This window comes from Anser brachyrhynchus (genome assembly GCF_964034855.1).
Source record: "Anser brachyrhynchus genome assembly, chromosome: 5".
In the NCBI taxonomy this organism is placed as follows: Eukaryota; Metazoa; Chordata; class Aves; order Anseriformes; family Anatidae; genus Anser; species Anser brachyrhynchus.
In genome coordinates, this window is record NC_137699.1 from 31,616,221 (window position 1) to 31,637,698 (window position 21,478).

Consider the following 21,478-nt stretch of genomic DNA (forward strand, 5'->3'; position numbering starts at 1 on the left):
ACTTTATAAATACGAAATTTGAACCTCAACTTTTCTTTCAAAAATCCCAGCTCTTATGTGGAAAAAAAGCTTGAAATCATGAACAATGCATAACCAATGGAGTTTGTGCAGATTTTCAGATGCAACTCTTAGAGGCCTGAAACAGTTCTTTTTCACCATCAGGTACCAGGCCCAAACCCCACAGCTTTTGAGAGCGCTCAACTACAACTGCCTGAAAAGAGGAATTGTTAAGTAACAGGACACAGAGGAACAATACTCATTTAACCATCATAGAAGATAAAAATAGCCTGCCATTTGTCTGGGTGTGAGAGGATTAATCACCAAAGTAGCAAAGAAAATATAAATTATAATAGCTGATTGAGAAGGGTAAGGAGATACAGTCAGAGTAGAAGACACATTTCACTACACTGTGTTCAATGGCCTGCCTTACTCTAAATTTTGTTATAGCATGAGAAGTATCTAGCAGTACTAAACAAGCTAAAAGGTGTTTTCTACTCTTGCCTGTTACCTGGTGTTTCCTATATTTATACCTTTTCTTCTCACTGAGACATTCCAGTCCCTTCGAAATCTAGAACAGTTTTGCCATTTTCTTGAAAGGATGCAGTATTTTGCCTTACATTTCAAAATCACATCCATATGAAAAATATGTTGAATAATAAAACTAAATTATAATCCATCCATCTTCCAGAGAAATTATCACTATTTTTTTGTGCTAATGTAAAATATACCTACTTCTAGGCAAGTTATTTCCATGAACATCCATAAAGCAGATAATAGAGATAATGGCAATGTTCCATTAACAGAGAGCTGATTTATCCAACATACACTTGGGTCTCAGAGTAAAGTTTAAGTCAGCTAGAGAAAAGCATCAAAAAGAAGAAAAAAATGCTCACATCAACCTTTATAAGGAAAGCAAATGCTCTCTTCTTACTAACTCTGACTTTTCAAGGTAAACACAAACAAAATCTTCTTAAACACTATTTAATAGGTAGAGAAAAGCTAGCTGAAGCAGAAGTTGAAATTGTAAACAAAAATAAACTATAAATATTAATGATGCCAGCACCTTGTGTCATTACACTACTTCAGATGTATTTGATGCAAATGTGTATCACAACATACTGAATAAACTAGGGTAATGCCATTTTTTTTTTTTAAATCCAATTTGTAAAGTTTTTGAAATAATAACCTAAACTTACCTGGCTATGTTTTTCTCAGAATACATTTTTCTCAACAATGGTCCTTTTAAGGAGTTTTAAGATGGAGATACAAGAACCAGACCATGGTTGCTTCAAAACATGCTTGAAAAGGACAACAGCAAGCAACCAGTGAAGAATATATGTTGTAAAGGGAACATGCTTGTATAACCAGGACAATCACATTCATTTTGATGGCGTAGGAGGGAGACCAACAATAGCCTCCAATCTGTTATTGCTTTAGTTTTATTTTGACACAACATTTAACATCTGTTATGCATACGATGAAACGAAAGTTTTTTACCAAAGTTGCTGTAAGTTACCACTCTTGTCAAGAGCAGGCAAGATTGCTGTATCTAAGTTCTTATCGTTATGCAGAAACATATAAAACACCTAATATCACAACCTATAAAGCCACAAGTCCTTCTTACAAAATAGTATTTCCTTCTACTTACCACAATGTGCTTAGAAATAACAAATGAGGTGGACCACAGCATAGACTAGTTAAAGAAGCTGATCCTACAGCAGTTTAATAAAGACATAGCATCATTTCAAAATGATCTTTAAAGCAATTCTGCTTTTCCATAAAGTTTTCCTTTTTAATAGAAATTATTTTTAAATATTAACACGATATCACACCAATCAGCATAGCTCTTCTCTCAGCTGTTCACCACAGCTAAACTCAACATACTGCCAGGTTAGCCTGACACACTAAGCTCTTTTCTGGAAATCTTCACACAGAAACTTACCTTACTACCCCAGGCAAAGACCCCCCCAGCCTTGGGCTTGCTCACAGCCATCACCTGTGGTCTTAAGACTTCAAACTTAACTCCTCCTTCCCTATCCCACCCTCAAGCCTCATTACCTGCTGCACCACAGGACAGCCATTAGAGGACTGTACCACAGAGAGCAGCAGCAGCAAGGAAAACTGCTGAGGCTCAGACTGTGATAGTAAGCACCTGCACAGCTGGAAGCTGGGTTCAGCTCTGCCACCTGGGACTACCCAGACATTTCTTGGAAGCTCTCATTTGCCAGTGTGTAGGACAGGCTCCAGAGCTCATCAGGGGACTGGGAAATAAATAGCTGGCCAGGAGGCCTTCAAGTCAGAACCTGGAAACAATGCAAAACAGAAAAAAAATGAAGGACAGCTTTCTGGTTAATTCACCTGCTTAGTGACTCTTTTAGGTGGCATGTCTATGAGGTTCATGGAGGATGGGAGTTCATTTGTGAAGTTAATAAAGATCCCAGAAAGACCCTTTCCAATAAGAACTCCTTGCCAGTCTCTCTTTTTCCAGGCACCAGAGGCAACTGAAAAGAGATTTTCAACAGCAGAAAATACCTTCTGTTTTGCTGTGTCCTGCACAAGGAGCTCCCAAACTTCAGGGCCCAATGAAGTATGTTAAACTCTCAAAAAGTGTCACAGGGAAGCTTGCATGCCCTACTGTCAAACATTTAACTATCAACGCTATCATTTTACAATTCCATTAAATAACCTTGCTGTGAATGATTTTACCCAGGCCACAATCCGTGAAGGAATGCAATGTCTTCTAGTCACTGGTGCATGCTAAGAAGAGAATCCTATAGTAAGGCATGAGGCTTTTCATTGTGGTATAGAGTGCTGTTTTTTAGAAAAAATTCTTTTTTTTCTGATCTTAAAGACTGTGTATATAGCAGTTCCCAAAGTCCACTGTGTAAAGGGAATGCATCCTGCGTATGGATCATGGAGGAAAAGGCTTGAGGCAGCTGTGCTCCATCCCAGTCATAAAATCATAGAATGGTTTGAGTTGGAAGGGACCTTCAAGATCATCTAATTCCAACCCCTGTGCCATGGGCAGGGACACCTCCCACTGGATCAGGTTGCTCAAAGCCCCATCCAACCTGGCCTTGAACACTTCCAGGGACTGGGCATCCACAGCTTCTCTGGGCAACCTGCTCCAGTGCCTCACTACCCTCATAGCAAAGAATTTCTTCCTCATATCTAATCTAGACCTACCCTCTTTTAGTTTAAAGCCATTCCCCCTTGGCCTATTGCTACACTCCCTGACAAAGTGTCCCTACCCAGCTTTTCTGTAGGCCCCCTTTAGGTACTGAAAGGTCTCCCTGGAGCCTTCTCTTCTCCAGGCTGAACAATCCCAAATCCCTCAGCCTCTCTTCATAGGAGAGGTTCTCCAGCCCTCTGATTATCTTTGTGGCCCTCCTCTGGACTCTTTCTAATACATCCATGTCCCTCTTGTGCTGGTCCTGACTATGCGGTCCTGGACACACCACCCGTGTGCAGACACGGCCTCCCCTTCCTCCTCTCATGCACCACGTAGCTGAGGACCACAGAAAGAGAAATCGGCTGTCACAACTAGGTACTGCAACTGGGGCAGGCTACCACAGAGACATGTTTTTAAAGCCAGCAGCACATAAAAACTAGCATTGGTTTCTACTGGCCTACCTAAATAGTCAACAGGCATGCCTAACACTGCGGATGTTCAAAAAGGGGCAAATGCAGTTATGGAGAACAAGTATTCATGTGAACACAATGTAATTTTTTTTGGACTTATAATTGTAAATGTGTAATAAAGATTTTTGGAAGCAATGCCACTCCACGGAACATACTCAAGGGATTTTTCTGACAATGCTTTGATGCCAAAAAATAGCTTAGTCTGTTACAGAATGACTGATGGCATTATGAAGAACATTAGCCACAAGCTATTTAAAGTTCAGTCAAAGGAAAAATTTCTGCACTCTGTACAACTGTATGTGCTTTTTAACCATGGGGGATTATTTGTGCATAGGAGCTGAAGAGCTGGCACAGAGTGTCAAAGAATACATTGTGATGGGTGCTGTACAGGCACAAAACAAAAAGACCACTCTTTGCCTTACGCTAAACAGCAAGTAGCAGATGTGATTAAAATAGTTTATAATAAATAGATACTTTATACATAAAGTAGGATTTTGTTATGTCCCATATTAAGATATTTTAACTTCCAAATATTCTGTAAACTTCAAGATGCAAAAACGAAGTTTGCCTGCCCATGTAAATTAAATGAAGAAATAAGTACGTAAAGTTTGCATAGTCTAGAAACGACCAACTAACTAACGCTTTGGTGCTAGCGTTTGCTCATAGCTTCTCCATTTTCGGGACTCTTAAAAATCAAAGTTTAATCACTGGAACTGCAATTGCACACATTACTGTACTTCAGTTTAAGTCGAATTTTTTTTGCAGGTAGCTTTTCCTTTTGAAGCACCTAGGAGATCCTAGGAGCTCTGGCAACATGGGCACCTGTTAATGGCCATCATGGCGTGCGTGTATAGAGAGGGTGAGAGGTGTAAGTGACCACAATATGGAGGTGGTTTAAGAAACTGAAATAGAAAGAGTAGGCCTCTATTCTCACTGAAAGCTTTAGGCTTTGCAGTCTCTATCAAGGTTAAGTGTTCACATATGTGGTATTTGCCTCGAAGTCATTATGTTCAGGCAATTTTGGTCAAGACCATAAAGCAAGTTCAGAGCATTCACAGACAACATTTGACCACTTCTCCTTCCCCCTTATGAAAAATTAAAAGCCACCATGAATACTTTTGCTGACCTCAGCTGTGGCAACACAATGCAGGGAATAAACAGCAATTGCCTTTGGGGCCTAATATCACAAGACTGGTCTCTGCCTCCCCATCCCATCAGTTATGTTGCCACAGATTGAGCAGGTGGAATTATTTAACAGTCTCTGCCCATTTTATCCCCTGGGTTTCCGTTCTCCCCTTTGTACAAACATTTCCATTTCAGTGCCAGATTCATTTCACCCTTGTGTACCAGGCTGTGTTTCTGTTCCCACCCACCGTCCCAAACTACACCCTCTATCAAACTGCTGGCCCACGCTGACTATGCCAAAGGTTTTACTGTTTGTCACACCCTACCTGTCAGAGTTATAGGCATTATTTAATGCTATAATCACGTATGCACTGTTAGATACTGCCCATCGGGGAAGAAACAATAAGCCAAAAGCGATGCAAAGCCAAATGCTATTGTGGGAGAAACAAATGTAATTGGCTGCACAATGAAATACATCGTCAAGTCAAACTTGGAAGTACTTGCAATCTCCAGAGTAACTCTGCAAGGCTGAAACAAAAGAGTCCTATGGTCTGAACAACTTGATCTCATTACCAAAGTGGCATTTTAATGTTAATACTTCGCATTTGTGTACTGCTTTGTGTACTGCTTTTTATTTCTAGAGAGTATAATGGCAATTTATTTAACCAGTCAGTGCTAGGAATGACTACCAGTACGGAAGTAAATTAGAGAATATCTCCAACATTAAAGCAACACTAAGCAATGAAAGGCTAAACTTTGCTTAATTCCATGCTGCAACTTTTCTTAAAATATGCCACTATCTATGAAAATCTGTTCTATCCACAGCTGTGTTATAGATCAGAATTATATTACCCGAACATCTGTTTTCTTAATGTCATTATGGCTAGAATATTTTTAGATCAGTTGGTTTTGAGCCAAAGGTAAAATTTATTGAAAACCTGTAAATTACTTTCCACCTTTCCCTTTTCTATTATTTAAGACTAGCAGTTTGTTGTTGTTGTTGTTTTGTTTGTATGGTTTTTGTTTGTTTCGTTGGTTGGTTTTTGCTCGGTTGGTTGTTTTTTAGTTTATTTGGGATTTGTTTTTACATTATTTTACTTTATTCAGCATTCTCTGCTATCTTCCTACAAAAAGTCCACAGGCAAATCATAACCTAAAAGTGCAAAGTGTGCTGCTGTATTGCTGGCTAAGCAACTAGGCAAGTGTGCTGGCTGGGCACCTCTTCCAGAATCATTTTCCCCGCTCCGTGAAAGGGTTATTTATCACACAAGGCAGTGAAGTCAGAAGGCAACGTGGGACTCACACTAACCAGAAGGCAGCCTCCAATCTCTGCGACAGCCCTCTGAGCAGTTCTGCCCGGAGCGCTACGGCATTCCTCTGACAGGAGGCGTAAATTACTAGCCACTAAAATCTGCTTTTCCTTCCTTTTCCTCCCCGAACTTCCACAGCCTGCAGCAGGGTTTCAACCACACGTTAGATCCAGAGCCCACCAGCGCGCTGTGCTGCGGCACCTTCTTGTTTGGGGGAGTTGTCCTCAAGCCATATTGCCTGCCTGCCGCCCTTCCTATTGGAGACGAGCAGCCGGGGAGGGAGCGGAGCAGCGCCGAGCGCCAGCGGGAATGTCCGGCTCTGGAAAATCCAGCAACAACGGAGGGGGAAGAGAAGCCTCCCTCATGCTGGATGACAACTGTCCCATCTGGGGGAGCCCGGGAGGAGGGAAGCCTCGGGGTTCCTAAGCAAGCCTCCCGAGCCACTGGGCGCGCCGGAGGGACGACCGCAGCCCCGCTCCCCCTTCCCCGTCCCGAGCACGGCGCCGCCCGGCCCGGCCCCGCCTCGCACCCCAGCTTGTCACGGAGCCTCCCCGCGGCGCCCCCACGCACCTTTTGCTCAACGGCCGGACCCGCACGGCCACCTTGACGTTGGCCATGGCTCGCCTCAAGCCCGGCCGCCCGCGCCCCAGCCCCGCATCGCGCCCCCCGCTCCGCGCCCCGGGGCGGAGCCGCCCGGCCCCGCCTCGCCTCGCCCCCGGGGCGGGCCCGGCCCGAGCACAGGCCTGGGCCCGCTGCCCTCACACCGCCCTCACCGGATTTGGCGAGCGGAGTGGTGGCAATAGCTAGCCCTCCTGCAGATTTGAAACCTCCAAAGATGAATTTAAAGCAATTTTAGTCTATTGCCTTGACAAAGGTTTTACACTTAATATTAAACCCACCAAAACTTGAACAATTTGCGTTTAGAATATTGTTTCTGTCAAATACCAACATGACTGAGGAGAGGTGAGAGCAAGTAGCATTTGTCAGCCACAAACAGGATACCAGGCCTACTACAGGATTTCTGACTGGCAAAACAAAACAAAAGTTGTTAATTTTATTGCACTTGCTTCTGGTTTGGGTATTTCTAAATACTAGAAATTGGGCTGTATCTGAACACTCAACTACAGTACTTTCACAGCAGATAGGTTCACGTTATAAAGCAATCTATGCTTACATTCCCTTTCAATTACACTATTTATATATACTTTAAGTATAGACGTCCCCCTTAGGTGACTTGACTTAAGCTCCAGAAACATGGAATCTAAATGAAAGATACCACAATACAGAAACCTTCCAGAGTGAAGGTATACAATGAATCCTTCAGACTTGCTTTTCCCAATTCATGACCCACCACAGAGATGTTAAAATAAATACTACAAGCTGTGAACCACCGTCTGATTCAATAGATTTAGCCCTTCAGTCATACTAAAGAAAGAATCAGTACATCAATGACAAATTGCATTCACTAAACCCTACCATTTCCACAGACAAGTCTCCAATACTGGAGTAAAACAAGAAAATATGCTTCGCTCTTTGGATATGGCAAAAGTACAAATTCATCTTCATTTCAAGGAATTATAATGAATAACCTAACTAGAAATGTTCTCATCCTATCTCTCTGAGCCTTAGATTACAATATCTTTAGTTTACCTGACTGACCTAAAGCATCACTGTAAGACAATTTGAGAGAGAGATTAAACCAGCAATATAGACAACGAACCATAATTCCAGAAGTCTGGATTCTGTTTCTTCCAGTCTCACAGAATGTAAAAATCACAGCTTCTCTGCAATTGCATAAAAAGACCATCATTTTCAAAGTATGAAATGAACCATGGGGGACCTCGGGCTCAAATCCCACAATGGGATCCGATGAAAGCTTACAGGACTCAAACTCCAGTTTATATGCTCAGATCCTCCTATCTCTTGACATTCTGCTTGACTTAATCCAAGTAATTTGTCTTTTTAACATTTCTTGGCAGCAGAAGAGAGGAAAATCTGCACAGGAAAATCAGCTGCATTTGTATACTATATTAGAGAATTGTTAAGTTATACTCTTTGACATCATACCCTTTGGAATAATGTAGTCTAAAAAGATTAATAACAGAATTCTTGGAAATTTTCAAATATTTAATACTGAGTAGACCAATTACAAGTAACTCTGAACAGAAGGTGTTCAACATAGAACTAACTATTTTTTCCTTAATTTTACTTTGTTTTGATGCACCTCTCCTAAACTACGGTGAAATTTGTGTGGTATTGAGCCACCTAGTGGTTATTTTCAAAAAAATACAGGACTCACTTTTAAAAATCGAAATCAAGTTGTAGCTAAGAAGAATTAAGATAACTGAGGATGCAGTAACAGAAGGGAATATATCTGCATGTTTGTTCCACTTCTTCAATATAAAACTGGGTGTTCACAAAAGACAACTGTCCTGGTTTATAGATGTCCTGGCAGTGACGTTTTACCAACACATCTTTTCAAGACATAAAAGCTACCGAGACTGTGAATTGGAACAGGCACAGTAGCTAAGTTGTCAGTCATACTTATGGAAAAAATTACATTCTAAGGAGATCACTGAATACAGGGCAAGCAATAGAAGAGGAGAGACTGAAGAATGTATTTATCACTATCATAGAAACATGGGTTACAAATCTGTAGAACTGCTAAACATCACCAAGTCCATTCCCTGCTTTCCCAATCAACCGTGTCATAGCTGTAATAAATTGTAACCTAAAACTAATATAATTGCTTGTTTGAACTATTAGGTTCCTATCTATAGTGCTTCCATAGCACTTAGAACCACTCTTTGGTTTTTAAATGTGGGATTCCATAACAAAATGAAAACCAAGAAACTTGGTTCTTAAAATCTAGTGCTTTTATTGAAGTTTTATAGGTACATACAAAATACAGTGTATTATCAAAATACTTGCAAAAATGAATAGACACATTATAGCAAACACATGAGAAATATCAAAACAAAATTGCACTGAAGATACAGGCTCCGAGGGAATCCTGCCCAACTATTTCAAAAAATAACTCCCTAACAGTCTTTTCAGTAGTCTGCCTTCCTATGAGCTACTGCTCAAAGTTGGAGAATGGATAATCATTGAACTAGAATGTCAGAACATAAATAGAACTACTTACAAAGTCCCTGTTGTATTAAGGCACAACTACGTTGTAGTTTTAACAGGCTTAAATTGCAGTTCTTCGAATAGCCATCCTATATAAGGAAAAAAAAATGATGTGCTAGGTTAAAGATAAGCCAAAGTCCAATTCGGCAGTATTGCAGACGCCATCAGAATACGTTTCTTTTTGCAGTTCCCTCCATTTCAATATTTGCTCTGTCAGCTCCTCCAAGTCTGTCACCAGCACCTCTGTTTTTGTCAAAGCAATGTCCTGAAGAAGAGAATTAGACTTCATCTCTATAACCTGTCAAGCTAGCAGGAAACAAAAACAATCTAAGCAACTCAACAGCATTGAGAAGCTTTTTTTTTTTTTGCTACTCACCATGTTCTTCATGAGAGTTGGTATCTGAGGGATACTTTTCGCACTTTGCAAATGACTTTCAAGCTTCTCAACGAAAGACACAGCCTCAGTCAACAACTCTACTACGTACCTGTAGCCAAGAATGAGCTCAGAAGTTGTGCAAACAATGCAGGATCTAATACTTTCAAGCATTCCTTTCTTTCCCACTATGGGTTTCCTTAGTCCTCTTCTCCATTTTTATATGAGTTCCTAGTCACGTAATTAATTTCTGTGCAATTACAATTCTTTTATGGCTCTCAACAACAAGTAAGGCAGGAGTTACTGAAGTGCATACTTCTGTAACTAGACTAGATTTTTAGACCATGAGGAGAAACGCTATTTTTTAAACTTTTACTACGTATCTCTGGGAATCATCCACACACTTATTCTGAGCAAGTCATAGTGGAAAGAAGACACCAAAAGCTACAGTAGTGATTCCTACCTATGGAGAAGCGAAAGGAATCAAGAATTTAACACATCCATTTAAAAAGATACATAATCAATTGTGTAGTCTTCAGAAAGTAAGACCAATCAACTAAGCAAATATTCATTAAAAGATTACATTCACAGAGAAGTGAATGAAAGCATCTGATTTTTTCTAAAATATAATTAGCTCAAACTAATTTGGACTCACTCAAACAAAGAACCATTACTTTTTATATGCTTACTTGTGATATTCAGCCTTAACAGGAAGGTTCTCTTGACATATAGGCTTCAACAGCCTCTTCCTAAGTTTCTTCTTCTCTTTCAGTACTGCTTCCAAGTGTCTGTTCATATCTTGCAATATCTGGCATTTTTTGTCTATAAAATAAAATTGCAAAGTTGAAGCTATTGTCCTGCTGGAACAAGAACAAAGTTTCTTCTTTAGAAAGGAAGAAAAAAATCTGCTCTATCACTCAGGATAGTGTACACTCAAGATTGATATCATTAGTCAGAATGACTTGTGTTGGATACTATAGGACTTAACATCAACACGCACTTCAAAGAAAGTCATATATAGTTTTTAGAGATACAGCTTTGTTAATTGCCTTACATCATCTATAGTTCTAAGTAAACTGTCTTGAAGAGATCAAACCCACTTCTTAAAACTATGCCATAGGATTGAAATATTACAGTATACTTTACTAGCATAATGCAGTATTAGCAAACTAGAATCTTTAAGTATCCGTCAAGTCATAGGGGGAAAAGCAAGAAATACCAAGGAAATGAATCCATATGCTCCCCCAAAAATAAAAAACCAAGTAATTCTAGGGTCCACAGATGAAGTAGAAACGCATCAGGTTACTGGATAAGCAGTAAAGTATCACACATGCCAAAGGAAGCAACACAGATGACTGATGATCTCAGTACTCCTGACGTTCCATTGAACTTGGGGAGCTGAGGGCAGACACAGACAGACACACACAGATTCTACTGCACGTCCTTCTGATTAAGTTCATATACTACGCAAACATTCTTTTGGGGAAGGTTAATAATATACTTGCCACCTCTAACAAGCTACGCAGTGGGAACAGCTGCAGTAACTTCTAGAAGTGTGATGTACTTAGATGAAAAAAATCTGCTGAGGCAGTCATTTAAAATTAAAACTCTTGTGTTTCCCCTCTCCCCCCCACCATGGTACATAGAAAACTTACCTAAGTAAAAAGGGTGAACAATGTCTGCTGTCTCCCTCTCCAACTGCAGGATCTCAGTTTCCAGTTTCTTCTACAACAAGAATAAAAATCAAAATGAAAATGAATTTTTAATATACTTATCCAAATACTGCTGGCCCTCTTGGGGCAGGGAAAAGGTGAGGGAAGGAGAGGTAAGAAGGGGGACAGTGCACTTGTGAGAGAGTAGCCACGTGCGTAAGAGCATACTACCAATTTCCCTCAAGGTGTGTGGTTTTTTTTGCTGGTTAATAGGAAGAGACAGTTAAAAAACCAAAACCACACATACAAAAAAAAATATTTTGGTGATTTATTGGGAACTTGTGCTGCAAGAGACAGATTCTGCAATTCATTCTTAAAACACAGATGCTCACATGTCCTACAAAGCAGTTTCATAGCCTATATCCTGCTAAAGAACCTCTCAAAGCTTAAGTCTCCTCCTTTTGGCAAACACTGTTTTGTGATATTAATTGTTTTAAGCTGAGGGGGAACCTCTCTGGTTAACCTCTTAGCTTTAATTCTTTTCAATGATAAATGAGCATAAGAGCAGCATGCTTACTCCTGTGGCTGAAAGCTGTGATCATTTTGGCTAGACAGGAGAAGATTGAAGGAAAGTACAGAACAGAATGACATAGTTTTTCAGGACACAGAAGCGTTGCTTCGCCTTCCTTAAGAGGAGACAAAAATTAACCTCTTTCACTGACAGCATATCAAACATTTGTCCAAAAAATAATTTTGTAAGTATAACCTTCCAACAAAGGCAGGGAAATATCCACCTCACTAGGAGCTGTAAACTATTCCTTCCTTCTGCTACAGGGTGATGCCTACTTACTCATTCTCCAAAAAATTAGACCAGTGAATTTGTTACACTTTCGCAGTAATGCTTTGTAGCTGCTGGAGCTCACACCATGTTGTTTAATAAATACATCTCACATATTAGTGAGCAAATGCTAAGAAAACATCAACATAAAATGCAAATCAACCATCCATTTCAGACAGTAGGAAATGACTGAGGTAACCAACAAAATGGTCCAGATGCCTAAAAAGAAAAACATTCTTTGAAATATAAGTGGACTATAAACTCTTATTTGTTCTTTAGTTTCTTTGAAAAGCTTCAGGTAACACTTCTGTCAAAGATGCAAACTACTACATCCTTCCGATTACACTGAAAACTTATTTAATCTTGTTATTCTTTGCTTTATGACAACTCAGTCCACTGGGAAAAAACTGCCAACTGTTTAACAGCTAAACCGTTAAAAACAAAACAGAAGAACAAGCCCGCCCCCCACACCAAAAAAAAAAAAAAAAAAAAAAGCAAAACACAAACATGAAACAACGGCATATTTCAGTTTGCTGCCACATTGGGTGAAATGTATTAAGTATGAAGCGTTAAGAGTACGTTGACAGAAGTAAAGGCTGTACCTCATTGATTTCTGCCCGAATGTTCGCAATTTTTTCCCTCTCGGCAAATTTTGCAAAGCATGTGGTATTTTGACATACTGAATCCAATGTCTCCTGTGAAAGGAAGGCAACGAGGTCAGTCAGCAGCAAGAAGGCATCAGGTAAACTCTCAAGACTGGCACAGCAGCGCGGTTCAGCACTTCCTGCGTATCTGTTACTCCAAGCCACACAACCAGACCCATAAAAGATAAAATACAAGCTTGTAAACCCGAACAGCTGCTTTTAGGCTCTTCACGGACAAAACCGCCGCAGCAGAACGCCCCCCTTTATGCGGACAGAGGCGAAGGATTTGCTCCCGACAGCCGGGCCCCGCACCTGCCTCACGAAGCCCTCGGCCAAGCACTGTGCCAGCACGACCGCCGCCGCCGTGGGCCCCTCGGACTCCCAGGGGCTGGGGCCGGCCGCGGCGGCTCTCCGCGCCCTGGCGGCCCCCGCTGCCCCCCGCTCCCGCAGCCTCAGCGCGCTGCGCGCCCGCCCGGCCGCTCCGCGGGGCCTGGCGCCGGCGGCTCCTCCGCGGGGCCCGGGGCTGGCGGCCGCCGTTGCCGCGGAAACCAAGCCGCGACGTTCCGCCATGGCGGCCGCGCCGGAAGGGCGGCCGGATGCAGGAGCAGGAGGCTTAGAGCGGCGTGACGGCCCTGCTGACAGCGTTCCGGTTCCGGGGAGGCAGGGAGGAAGGGCGGCCGGTGCCGGGTTTCTGAGGGACCGGGGGAGGCGCGGCGGGGGCGGCTCCCTCCCTCTCTGCCTCCGCTGGGGTCGGTAGGTGCCGGTGCGGGGGCTCCCCGAGCCGCTCAGCGGCGGCGGGGCTTGGGGAGCTGGGGTCGGGGCGAGCGTCGCCGGGGAGCCCCGGGGAGCAGGCGGGGTGAGTCCGGGGGAGCGGGGGCTGCTGGCTCTGCCCCTGCTGATCCTCCGGCCTGAAGCTCCTTAAGCTCTGCTGGCGTGACAGGAGAGGGATGGCAGTAACTGCACGGAGAAGGAAGAGAAAGGAGTAGGGTCTCTGAGTGTTTCCGGGAAACTGAACGAAACTGTAGGATTAAAAGCAGCTCTGTCCTGGTAGATGCCACTGAAATCACGGAGAGTCTCCATAAACAACAGCCTTATATAACTGGGCCCCAAAAGAGCAGAAACGTGGGAACTATAAAGTTTTCCCCATAGTTTTAACCATATTTATTGCATTATTTCAATATGCAGACTGCAATAAAGAATGCGTCTTAAGCTGGGTAAATATTCTAAGATCCAAAATTTTAGAGAGATGAAAATGCAGCAGCAAAATGGTTCAGTGTATTGAGAAGCTTTTAGTGTTAAGACAGTACTCGTAAAATGACTTTTTACATTTGCTTTATAACAGAATTTCTATTGCAGTCCTCCAGCACAGAACAACAGAAAAACTGGCTGAAACTATCGCTCAGACAGGCTCTGTACGCTTGACAAAGAAGTGTGAGGATGGGAAATAGCGCATTAAAAGCCCACCTGGAAACAGCACAGAAAACTGGTGTGTTTCAGCTAACAGGAAAGGGACTTACAGAGGTAATACAACTGTAATAGAATCCTGGCTGTTTGTTTGTATGATTGGCACTTCTGGAGGCGAATTCCCCCCTCGTTGTCATAATGCACTGCATACACGTGGTTCTCATAAATAGTGATAAATCATATTTTAAGATTTTTTTCTTTCTTTTTGGCAGAGAAGAATTTTGCTTGCATTGTCTCCTGATTGAGGCTTTGTCTCTCAGGACACTTGCATGCTTCTGATCGTATGCTTTAGAATGAATGCATGTTGAAGAAGTATTAGTTAAAATGTTGTTGTGCTTTAAAAAAAGAAAGACTAGAAACTTGGTAGAAAATGTAAATTTTATAACCGTATTATTTTCTAGAAAGATACTCCACAATTTGTCATACTTAGATATTTGCACTGTATTTAACTGTAGTCATTAACAGTCTGTACTTCCTTCTCCTTTTTTAATTTAAATTCTTTGTATTAAAAGTACCCTTCCTAGATGTTAGACTGTCTCCTTTATATCTTTTTTCCTTCCCTGAGAAGAAAAAATATTTAAAAAAAAATACAGAGGAGAAATCTGTCGACTTAGTTGCACACTACAATGACTGGACATTGTGATACATATTACAGCATGTAATCTAGATATGTATTTCAGTTAAAATTTTAGACCTACATAACTTGAACATTTGAAGTTGTATCAAGTATTTAGATGATGTATCTTTTTTATTTCCCCTAGTTTCCTGAAGATCTGCAGAAGCTAACGAGCAACTTGAGGACAATAGATTTGTCAAACAACAAAATAGAGCTTTTGCCACCACTCATTGGAAAGTTTTCCTTTTTGAAGAGCCTTGTTCTAAACAACAACAAACTGAGTATGCCTGCTAATTATTATCTCCACAGATTTTTAAAGTAATATCTGACTTCTCTGATCAAAAACTAAATGTAATGATTTAACTCTCACAGGATGTAAATGGGAAGTTTAGTCACCTAAACTGAAATCTTTGGAATTCATGTACAGGAAAAAAAAAAAACATAAATTCTTCAAAACTAGTTGCCAGCTTAGTTGTATTATCGGTTTAACAATGACATGTAAGTACTTAAAACCATATGGTTTGTGTGCTGTGACTTATCTGATCTGAAAGTTTAAGTGTCAGATGGTTTAGTATTTGCATAGAGAACAGGTTATTAAGATGGTTCGTAGAAAATGTTGGCCATTGAATGGTTGTTGCTGCTCCTCATGGACAAACATCAATGGAAGTTCAAAAATATTCAGGCAACTTTATGCTATGAGAGATGCTGTCTTTTGGATGAGAAATACATTTCTTACCTCTTTATGGAAAAATTAGGATGAGATGAAGAAGCTAACTGTTTTTATGTGGTCATTGTGTATTAATTGCCTTTTTGAAAAACAAATGTCATTTACAAATCTCTTTGTTTCCATAGTGCAGCTTAGGAGTGCTACAGGTGTGTGTAGACAGAATGAGGGATGGATGAACCCTAGGAGAGCTTACCTAGTGAGACTTATCTGATATGGTATGGATTGTTTGAGAACTTTTGAGTGAGTTGAGTAATACCTTTAAAGGGTTGCAGCAGACCTGAGGCTGTGAACTGTGTGGTATATCAAATGTCATAGAATACATTGGCAAAGTGGTTAGTAAAGGGTGTAGCTGATGGTGTAAAATCCTCTCAGAGTAGTGTTTTCAGCTAGTGGTTTGAAGGTCTACCTTGTTTGCAGATTATTTTTGAGATATTTATGCAAGACGTTTAGAAATCGTGTTGTCAATGGGCTTCTGTTTCTGTGTAGGGGATGTGTGCCTTCTGTGTAGGGATCTGTGCCTTCACTGGAAAATGTGGAGGAATCCTGTGGGAAATAATTGTTTTCCACGCAGAAGCTTATTTGACATAAATGGGTATGAAATTTTACTGTTCTTTGTTTAGGTCGTTCCCTTTGTTCTGTGATTTATTTCTAGCTGCTCTGCCTGAGGAGCTGTGTAAACTGAAAAAACTGGAAACACTGCATTTGAATGGCAATCACTTGAGGCAGCTACCAGCTGCGTTTGGACAACTTTCAGCTCTCAAAACCCTGAGTCTTTCTGGAAACCAGCTTCGGACTGTGCCAACGCAACTCTGTGGTCTTCGTCACTTGGATGTGGTAGATCTTTCCAAAAACCAGATCCAAAATGTACCTGACACTGTGGGAGAATTGCAGGCTATTGAACTCAATTTGAATCAGAACCAGGTCCGGTAACTGAGATAGCATGTGGATTTGGGACAGAGCTGTTTATATAATGTTCTGTGGTCATACTAAGTCTAAGCTGACATGATCAAAACTGTATAGCTGAAAGACATACCACTTTCACACTGTAGAAATGAGAGATCATAACTAGAATTTATGGTCTGAAACATCCAACTGCCTGATTTGACTAACTAATAAATACTGACTTTAATCATACAGAAAGTATTTGAACAGTTATTGAGTAGGAATCTGATAAACTGCCATGTAGATTGCCTGTCATCACAGAAAAATAGAAGGTTAGTTGGACGTTTTGACCGTTATTATTGCTTCTTACACACTGTTAAGTAGTTACTGTTAATATAATTTAGATTTACAGTAGGATAATTGTTCCATATTAGTCTGAAACACAGGTCACTTTAAGTAGTCATGGATAACTAACATTTTAATCCCATTTCACTTTTTCAAAATTTATTTCTACCAGATTTCCCAGATCTCAGTGCAGATCTCCCACTGTCCACGCCTCAAAGTCTTGCGTTTAGAGGAAAACTGCTTAGAACTCAGCATGCTTCCTCAAAGCATCCTCAGCGATTCCCAGATCTCACTGCTTGCAGTTGAAGGAAACCTCTTTGAAATCAAGAAACTCAGAGAACTGGAGGGTTATGACAAGGTTTATATGATTTTTTTTTTTTTTAAAGAAACTTCTGGTGAACTCCTTACCCAGTACCTCCTCACAATTCTAAGACAGCTGTTACGTTGGTGAATGAAAGCATAAACATTCTATTGGTATTGTCACGTGTATTGAATTCTTAACAGCTGAAAAGAATTTCAAGAACTTGTCAAATATTACCTTTCTTATAGGATTCGTGATCTCTGTTCTTTCATCAGCATCTTTTGAAGGGTAGCTGATGATGAGAGGTATGCTGACGCAAGTCTTCACTTTGATGAGATGGAAAAGCAGGATTAAAAAAAGAGGCTGAGGCTTCCTGTCATACTGCAGTCTTAAGGGTTTAACATCAGTTTATCCTTAACACTTCAGATTTGACTTCTGCACCATATGGACTATTCTAGAGTACGAATCAGTTACAGCGAATGGCAGAAAGCTGTTGTTTTTGGTTTGTTTTTTTGTTTATAACACTAACATTGGCATCTATGAAATAAAGAATGCTTTAGATTCAGAGTGCTTTTGAGTCTGAAGGAGAAATTTAGCTGCTTTCAATAGTAATGAACCTTGTATTAATTTCTGACTTAGATTTTTTTTTCCTTTGTAGTACATGGAACGGTTTACAGCTACAAAGAAGAAGTTTGCGTGATCATTGTTCTGATCCTGTGTATCCCTGATAAGAAGAGTTAGTGACTGAGGCACCCGCTTCACAGACCTGAAGCAAGGCTGGTGAAGGAGATGATCAGAGTACTCCCCTGTAGCAGTCGTACAGTCTGTTAAGGCCATATTGAATAAACTGGAACTAGAGAACACGGGTACTGAAGGGGTAAACCTGTCTAGGGGCCAGTTTTGATTTTGAGCCACTATAGCTTTTAACACAATACATGTTCTCCTTTGCCAGGGCTCATTCTTTAATAGAGAAAGGGAAAGAGCATTTCAAATTTGCCAGTTCCCCTTCATCAGGAAGCTGTGTGTTAAGCTATAAGAGTCATTTCTCCTGGAAATATTTTTCCATGCTAGTACATGGAAGTTTTGCTATCAAAGGAGATCTGAAAAGTTGTATATTTTGCAGTAAGCACTCTTCTACAGAGAAGAACTTCGACAAATAACGTTTTAGTTCTTAACCTCTACAAGTTTTTCTAATGAAGCACACAGTTATGGCTAAATTTTTATCAGCTGCTTCCAGTGAACCAATCATGGTTTGAGCATCCTTCGTAGACTTTCTTCCCATAAGCAGGAATTGCACTACAGTCCTATTCTGCTTGAGCTGCATCAAATAAAGATGAGGTTCACCTTCAATGTATTCAGTAAAATGTATATTGCTGGAAAATATAAAATCCTTGCACTGACTGTTTGTAAAAGTCTTAGCTGTCACCCTACTGCTGCTGCTGCCTTATTATCAAAAGCATTTAGAAAGACCTAAAAATGTATGCAGTTATTTAACTTATACTGAAGATGAAAATGTACTTGTTTATTTTAGTAAATTGTTTTCAAAAATTAATTTCAAGCTTATTTGGTGTAGCTGCTGCTGTTGTCACTTTAACCAATAGTACAAAGGTATCATTAAAAAACATCACTGTAGATACACGGTTCCATCAGCTGTTGGTAACAGTTGTACTTCAACTGCTTTGAGACTGCAGAGAAGTCAAGTATGTAAACACTGTGGTAGTAATTCAGTTAAGATGTACTGCATCCTCAAAACAGCGAAGTAGGAAGAACTGTACTAAGTGCTTTTCTTGGCAAAATAAACGTGGATGCATCTATTCCTAATGAGACTGTCTTACAGTCTCACTGAATATATTAACTAACATTCTACACCTAACCTTTCCCTTTCCTACACGAGGCAAGAAAGGCACTTATACAGTCAACTCCTTAAAGGTGCAAGTATAATCATTAAGTGTACTCACTGTGGTTGTTAGCTGCAAACAGAAAGAAAACATTAAGAAAAACGAAGTGACCTCTGTGTCAATCTCTGTAACCATAATTATGATAAAGTGTTTATTTTATAAGATGCTCAGAAAAGTCTTACACAGTAATACTTATTATTAAAAAACATTTTACGGGACATCAGTTCAGTATTCAAAGGATGGCTGTAATCCATTCTTGAATAGCCTGTGGGTATGCAAAGATTGCAAGGGTAGGTTTGTAGAACTCCATAGTACGCAAGGACACATTTTATTTCTTACATTACTTTATTACAGATCAGTACAAATAGCCACTAGTACAGCAAGTATGTATTTATGATTAAGTACTTTATGCACACCTATATGTTATTTAAAGTGTTACGATATGGTGTAGCATTTGCCAAACTGCTTCCAGGACTGGGGGTAGCTAATAATAGACAAAGTTTCATTTTCTGAGATGACCTGCATTGTGGAGTCCAGAATCAGCCAGATGTTCCCAGCAAGGGTCCAGTCTGTCCTAGAGATCTCAAGCAGAAAAATTCTCCCAGGAGAGCTCTCAGAGAAGCCCCAATTTGTATAGACAATAAGTTACTTTTGGATTGTTAAGAGACATCACCATCTGCTCCTGCTACCTTTTATTTTCCTACCTGGAACCACCATGTTTATTTCCTCCTCGAACCAACTTTTGCTTCCCCAAACTTTATAAAAAAAGGTTTCCTAGATGAATTTCTACTGTTTCCAGGGGGACAGTTGTTGCAGTTTGTTTTTATGTTTCTCAAGGACATCTGAGGATGTCTCAGGCTCTCAGCTACCCAGCTGCATTTCAAAGATGCTCTGAGTTCCCAGGCTGGCAAATACCTTATATCAGTGTTGTTGTCATTATAAACAGGTTGACAATCAACAGGTTGACAACAGCAGGGAGCCAGTTTTACTTAAGAAATTCCCATTCCAGGTGCTATTCTATAGAAAAAAAATAGTAGCTTCCAGTCAGAAGTAGCTGACAGCAGGATGATGTTTACTAGGCTACTTTGTTTTGCAAGACATAACTAGGGGAATGTTTCAAGAACACTCCATGTATGTCAGCATAACTGCAGGGCCTTGTAGTCAGAAGGTAGAAATCTGTTCAGTTCCATACAAACATACTTCACAGGTTACAACATGTAAAAATCTGGCAGTGAATAGGTAAAAGCCCCAGACTTGTTTCAAGTTCAGCTCCTTCTACTTGATACCTAAAATCCCATTTGAAATACTAGCTTTCTTCCTACAGATTTGCAATGCTTGAGACATCCATAGAGCAAGGCCCCTTATGTGGCAGGTTTCCCATTGTATGAGAAAGGAGCAACTCACCCAGTCAGACGAGCATGAAAGAGTAGGCCATCCACTTTGCAATATTATGCTGAGGTCTTTTTGCTGGGATAATCTGTGGTCAGACATGCTACTTTTCTGAAGTTTAACATTTACTTAGCAGGATTCCTTTGACTAGTCAAAAGATATGTAAGAATAGATGGTGTAGTTAAGTATGGGAATATCAGCAACAGAACAGTTGGAAGAAAAAGATGCAGTTAGCATTGCTATAAAAAACAAAGCTTACTGTTTTTAGAAATATTGGAGTTAGATACTAAGTCAACATTTCTGTTGTTTACGTAACCATCAGTGCATATGGAAACCTTTCAGTTACACATTGTTAGGCTCCTTTGCTACCCCGGAGTTACAACAGCTACCAAAAGTTTTGTAAAGCAAAGGGGAGAAAACACCATGCCAAATATTGATTGCTGGTGAATTAGTCCTGGATTATCCAAATTTCTATCAGAAACAGAAGGGTGTTAGTTTCAGGGGAAAAAAAGCTGGCTGACACCCTCACATTTTAGGTCACAGCAATAAATACGTTCAAGTCATTTAACATAACATTCTGTACACTTAACCTATTAGTAATTGTGCATTACAGTGGGTGTGGGGAGAAGTGACAAACTGCTAATTTTCTTTTCATGCGTAACTATACTTGCATCTTAGCTTAGGAATTACTGAGGTAGAAAAAAGTAACCATTTAACAATCCATGCATGTATTTTATTTCCGTTTGATTTCACTTGCTCTCCAGTTTTTCGTGGTATTCAGATACACTTCATATATTTATTCAATTAACATTTAGATAGTGTTCTGCTGTTTCAAGTGCAGCAAAGGTGAATTAGCATCTGCAAGTCACTGCATTGTGTTAACCACAAACTGTTTCACAATAGAGCCTTCAGAGGAAGAAGTTTTGCAAGTTACTGCACAAGCAACATGTGCTGCAGCTCATGCTGTATGTAGATGTAACCCTCTGTCAACAGGTTTAACTCACCTTTCATCTAGTACGCTAGCTTGAATTTCATGGTTTACCATGAGCTATCATGGTCTAAGTGTCTATGTGGGACATACAGTACATGCTCAGTAATTATATGCTCAGGTGGTCTCAAATAGTTTTTTCCCCTAAATTT

General features: G+C 40.4%; 3 protein-coding genes across 14 annotated transcripts in view; 1 reads left to right on the forward strand and 2 right to left on the reverse strand.

Moving 5' to 3' along the window:
• STARD9 (StAR related lipid transfer domain containing 9) overlaps positions 1–6,780 on the reverse strand; it is a 106,854-nt gene extending 100,074 nt beyond the window's left edge. For 5 of the 10 annotated variants that reach the window (XM_080594801.1, XM_080594802.1, XM_080594804.1 and 2 more), the window contains exons 1-2: positions 1,833–1,857; positions 1,649–1,712 (exon numbers count right to left, since the gene is read on the reverse strand). In XM_080594801.1, coding sequence (XP_080450927.1) covers positions 1,649–1,712; positions 1,833–1,842 — 74 coding nt within the window. In that variant the 5' untranslated portion in view covers positions 1,843–1,857. Of the gene's footprint in view, positions 1–1,196; positions 1,585–1,648; positions 1,713–1,832; positions 1,858–1,942; positions 2,015–2,058; positions 2,122–2,152; positions 2,304–6,647 lie in introns of those variants that run through there. The other 5 variants (XM_080594813.1, XM_080594807.1, XM_080594809.1 and 2 more) reach the window with 5 other exon arrangements.
• Positions 6,781–8,935: 2,155 nt separating this feature from the next.
• Positions 8,936–13,357, reverse strand: HAUS2 (HAUS augmin like complex subunit 2). Its single transcript, XM_080594863.1, has 6 exons — positions 13,029–13,357; positions 12,675–12,767; positions 11,238–11,307; positions 10,272–10,404; positions 9,586–9,694; positions 8,936–9,474 (listed from the first exon to the last, which is right to left on the reverse strand). Exons 1-6 carry the CDS (start codon positions 13,284–13,286, stop codon positions 9,325–9,327), a joined length of 813 nt encoding a protein of 270 aa, XP_080450989.1. The 5' UTR covers positions 13,287–13,357; the 3' UTR covers positions 8,936–9,324.
• LRRC57 (leucine rich repeat containing 57) lies at positions 13,337–18,603 on the forward strand. Of its 3 annotated transcripts, XM_080594866.1 has the most exons (7): positions 13,392–13,469; positions 14,073–14,237; positions 14,942–15,077; positions 15,169–15,294; positions 16,176–16,444; positions 16,923–17,108; positions 17,710–18,603. In XM_080594866.1, exons 4-7 carry the CDS (start codon positions 15,216–15,218, stop codon positions 17,749–17,751), a joined length of 576 nt encoding a protein of 191 aa, XP_080450992.1. In that variant the 5' UTR covers positions 13,392–13,469; positions 14,073–14,237; positions 14,942–15,077; positions 15,169–15,215; the 3' UTR covers positions 17,752–18,603. The 3 variants fall into 3 exon arrangements, with proteins under 3 accessions (XP_080450990.1, XP_080450991.1, XP_080450992.1); XM_080594864.1 differs by lacking the exon at positions 15,169–15,294 and having other exon boundaries at positions 13,337–13,469; XM_080594865.1 differs by lacking the exon at positions 15,169–15,294 and having other exon boundaries at positions 13,346–13,469; positions 14,059–14,237.
• Positions 18,604–21,478: the final 2,875 nt, after the last annotated feature.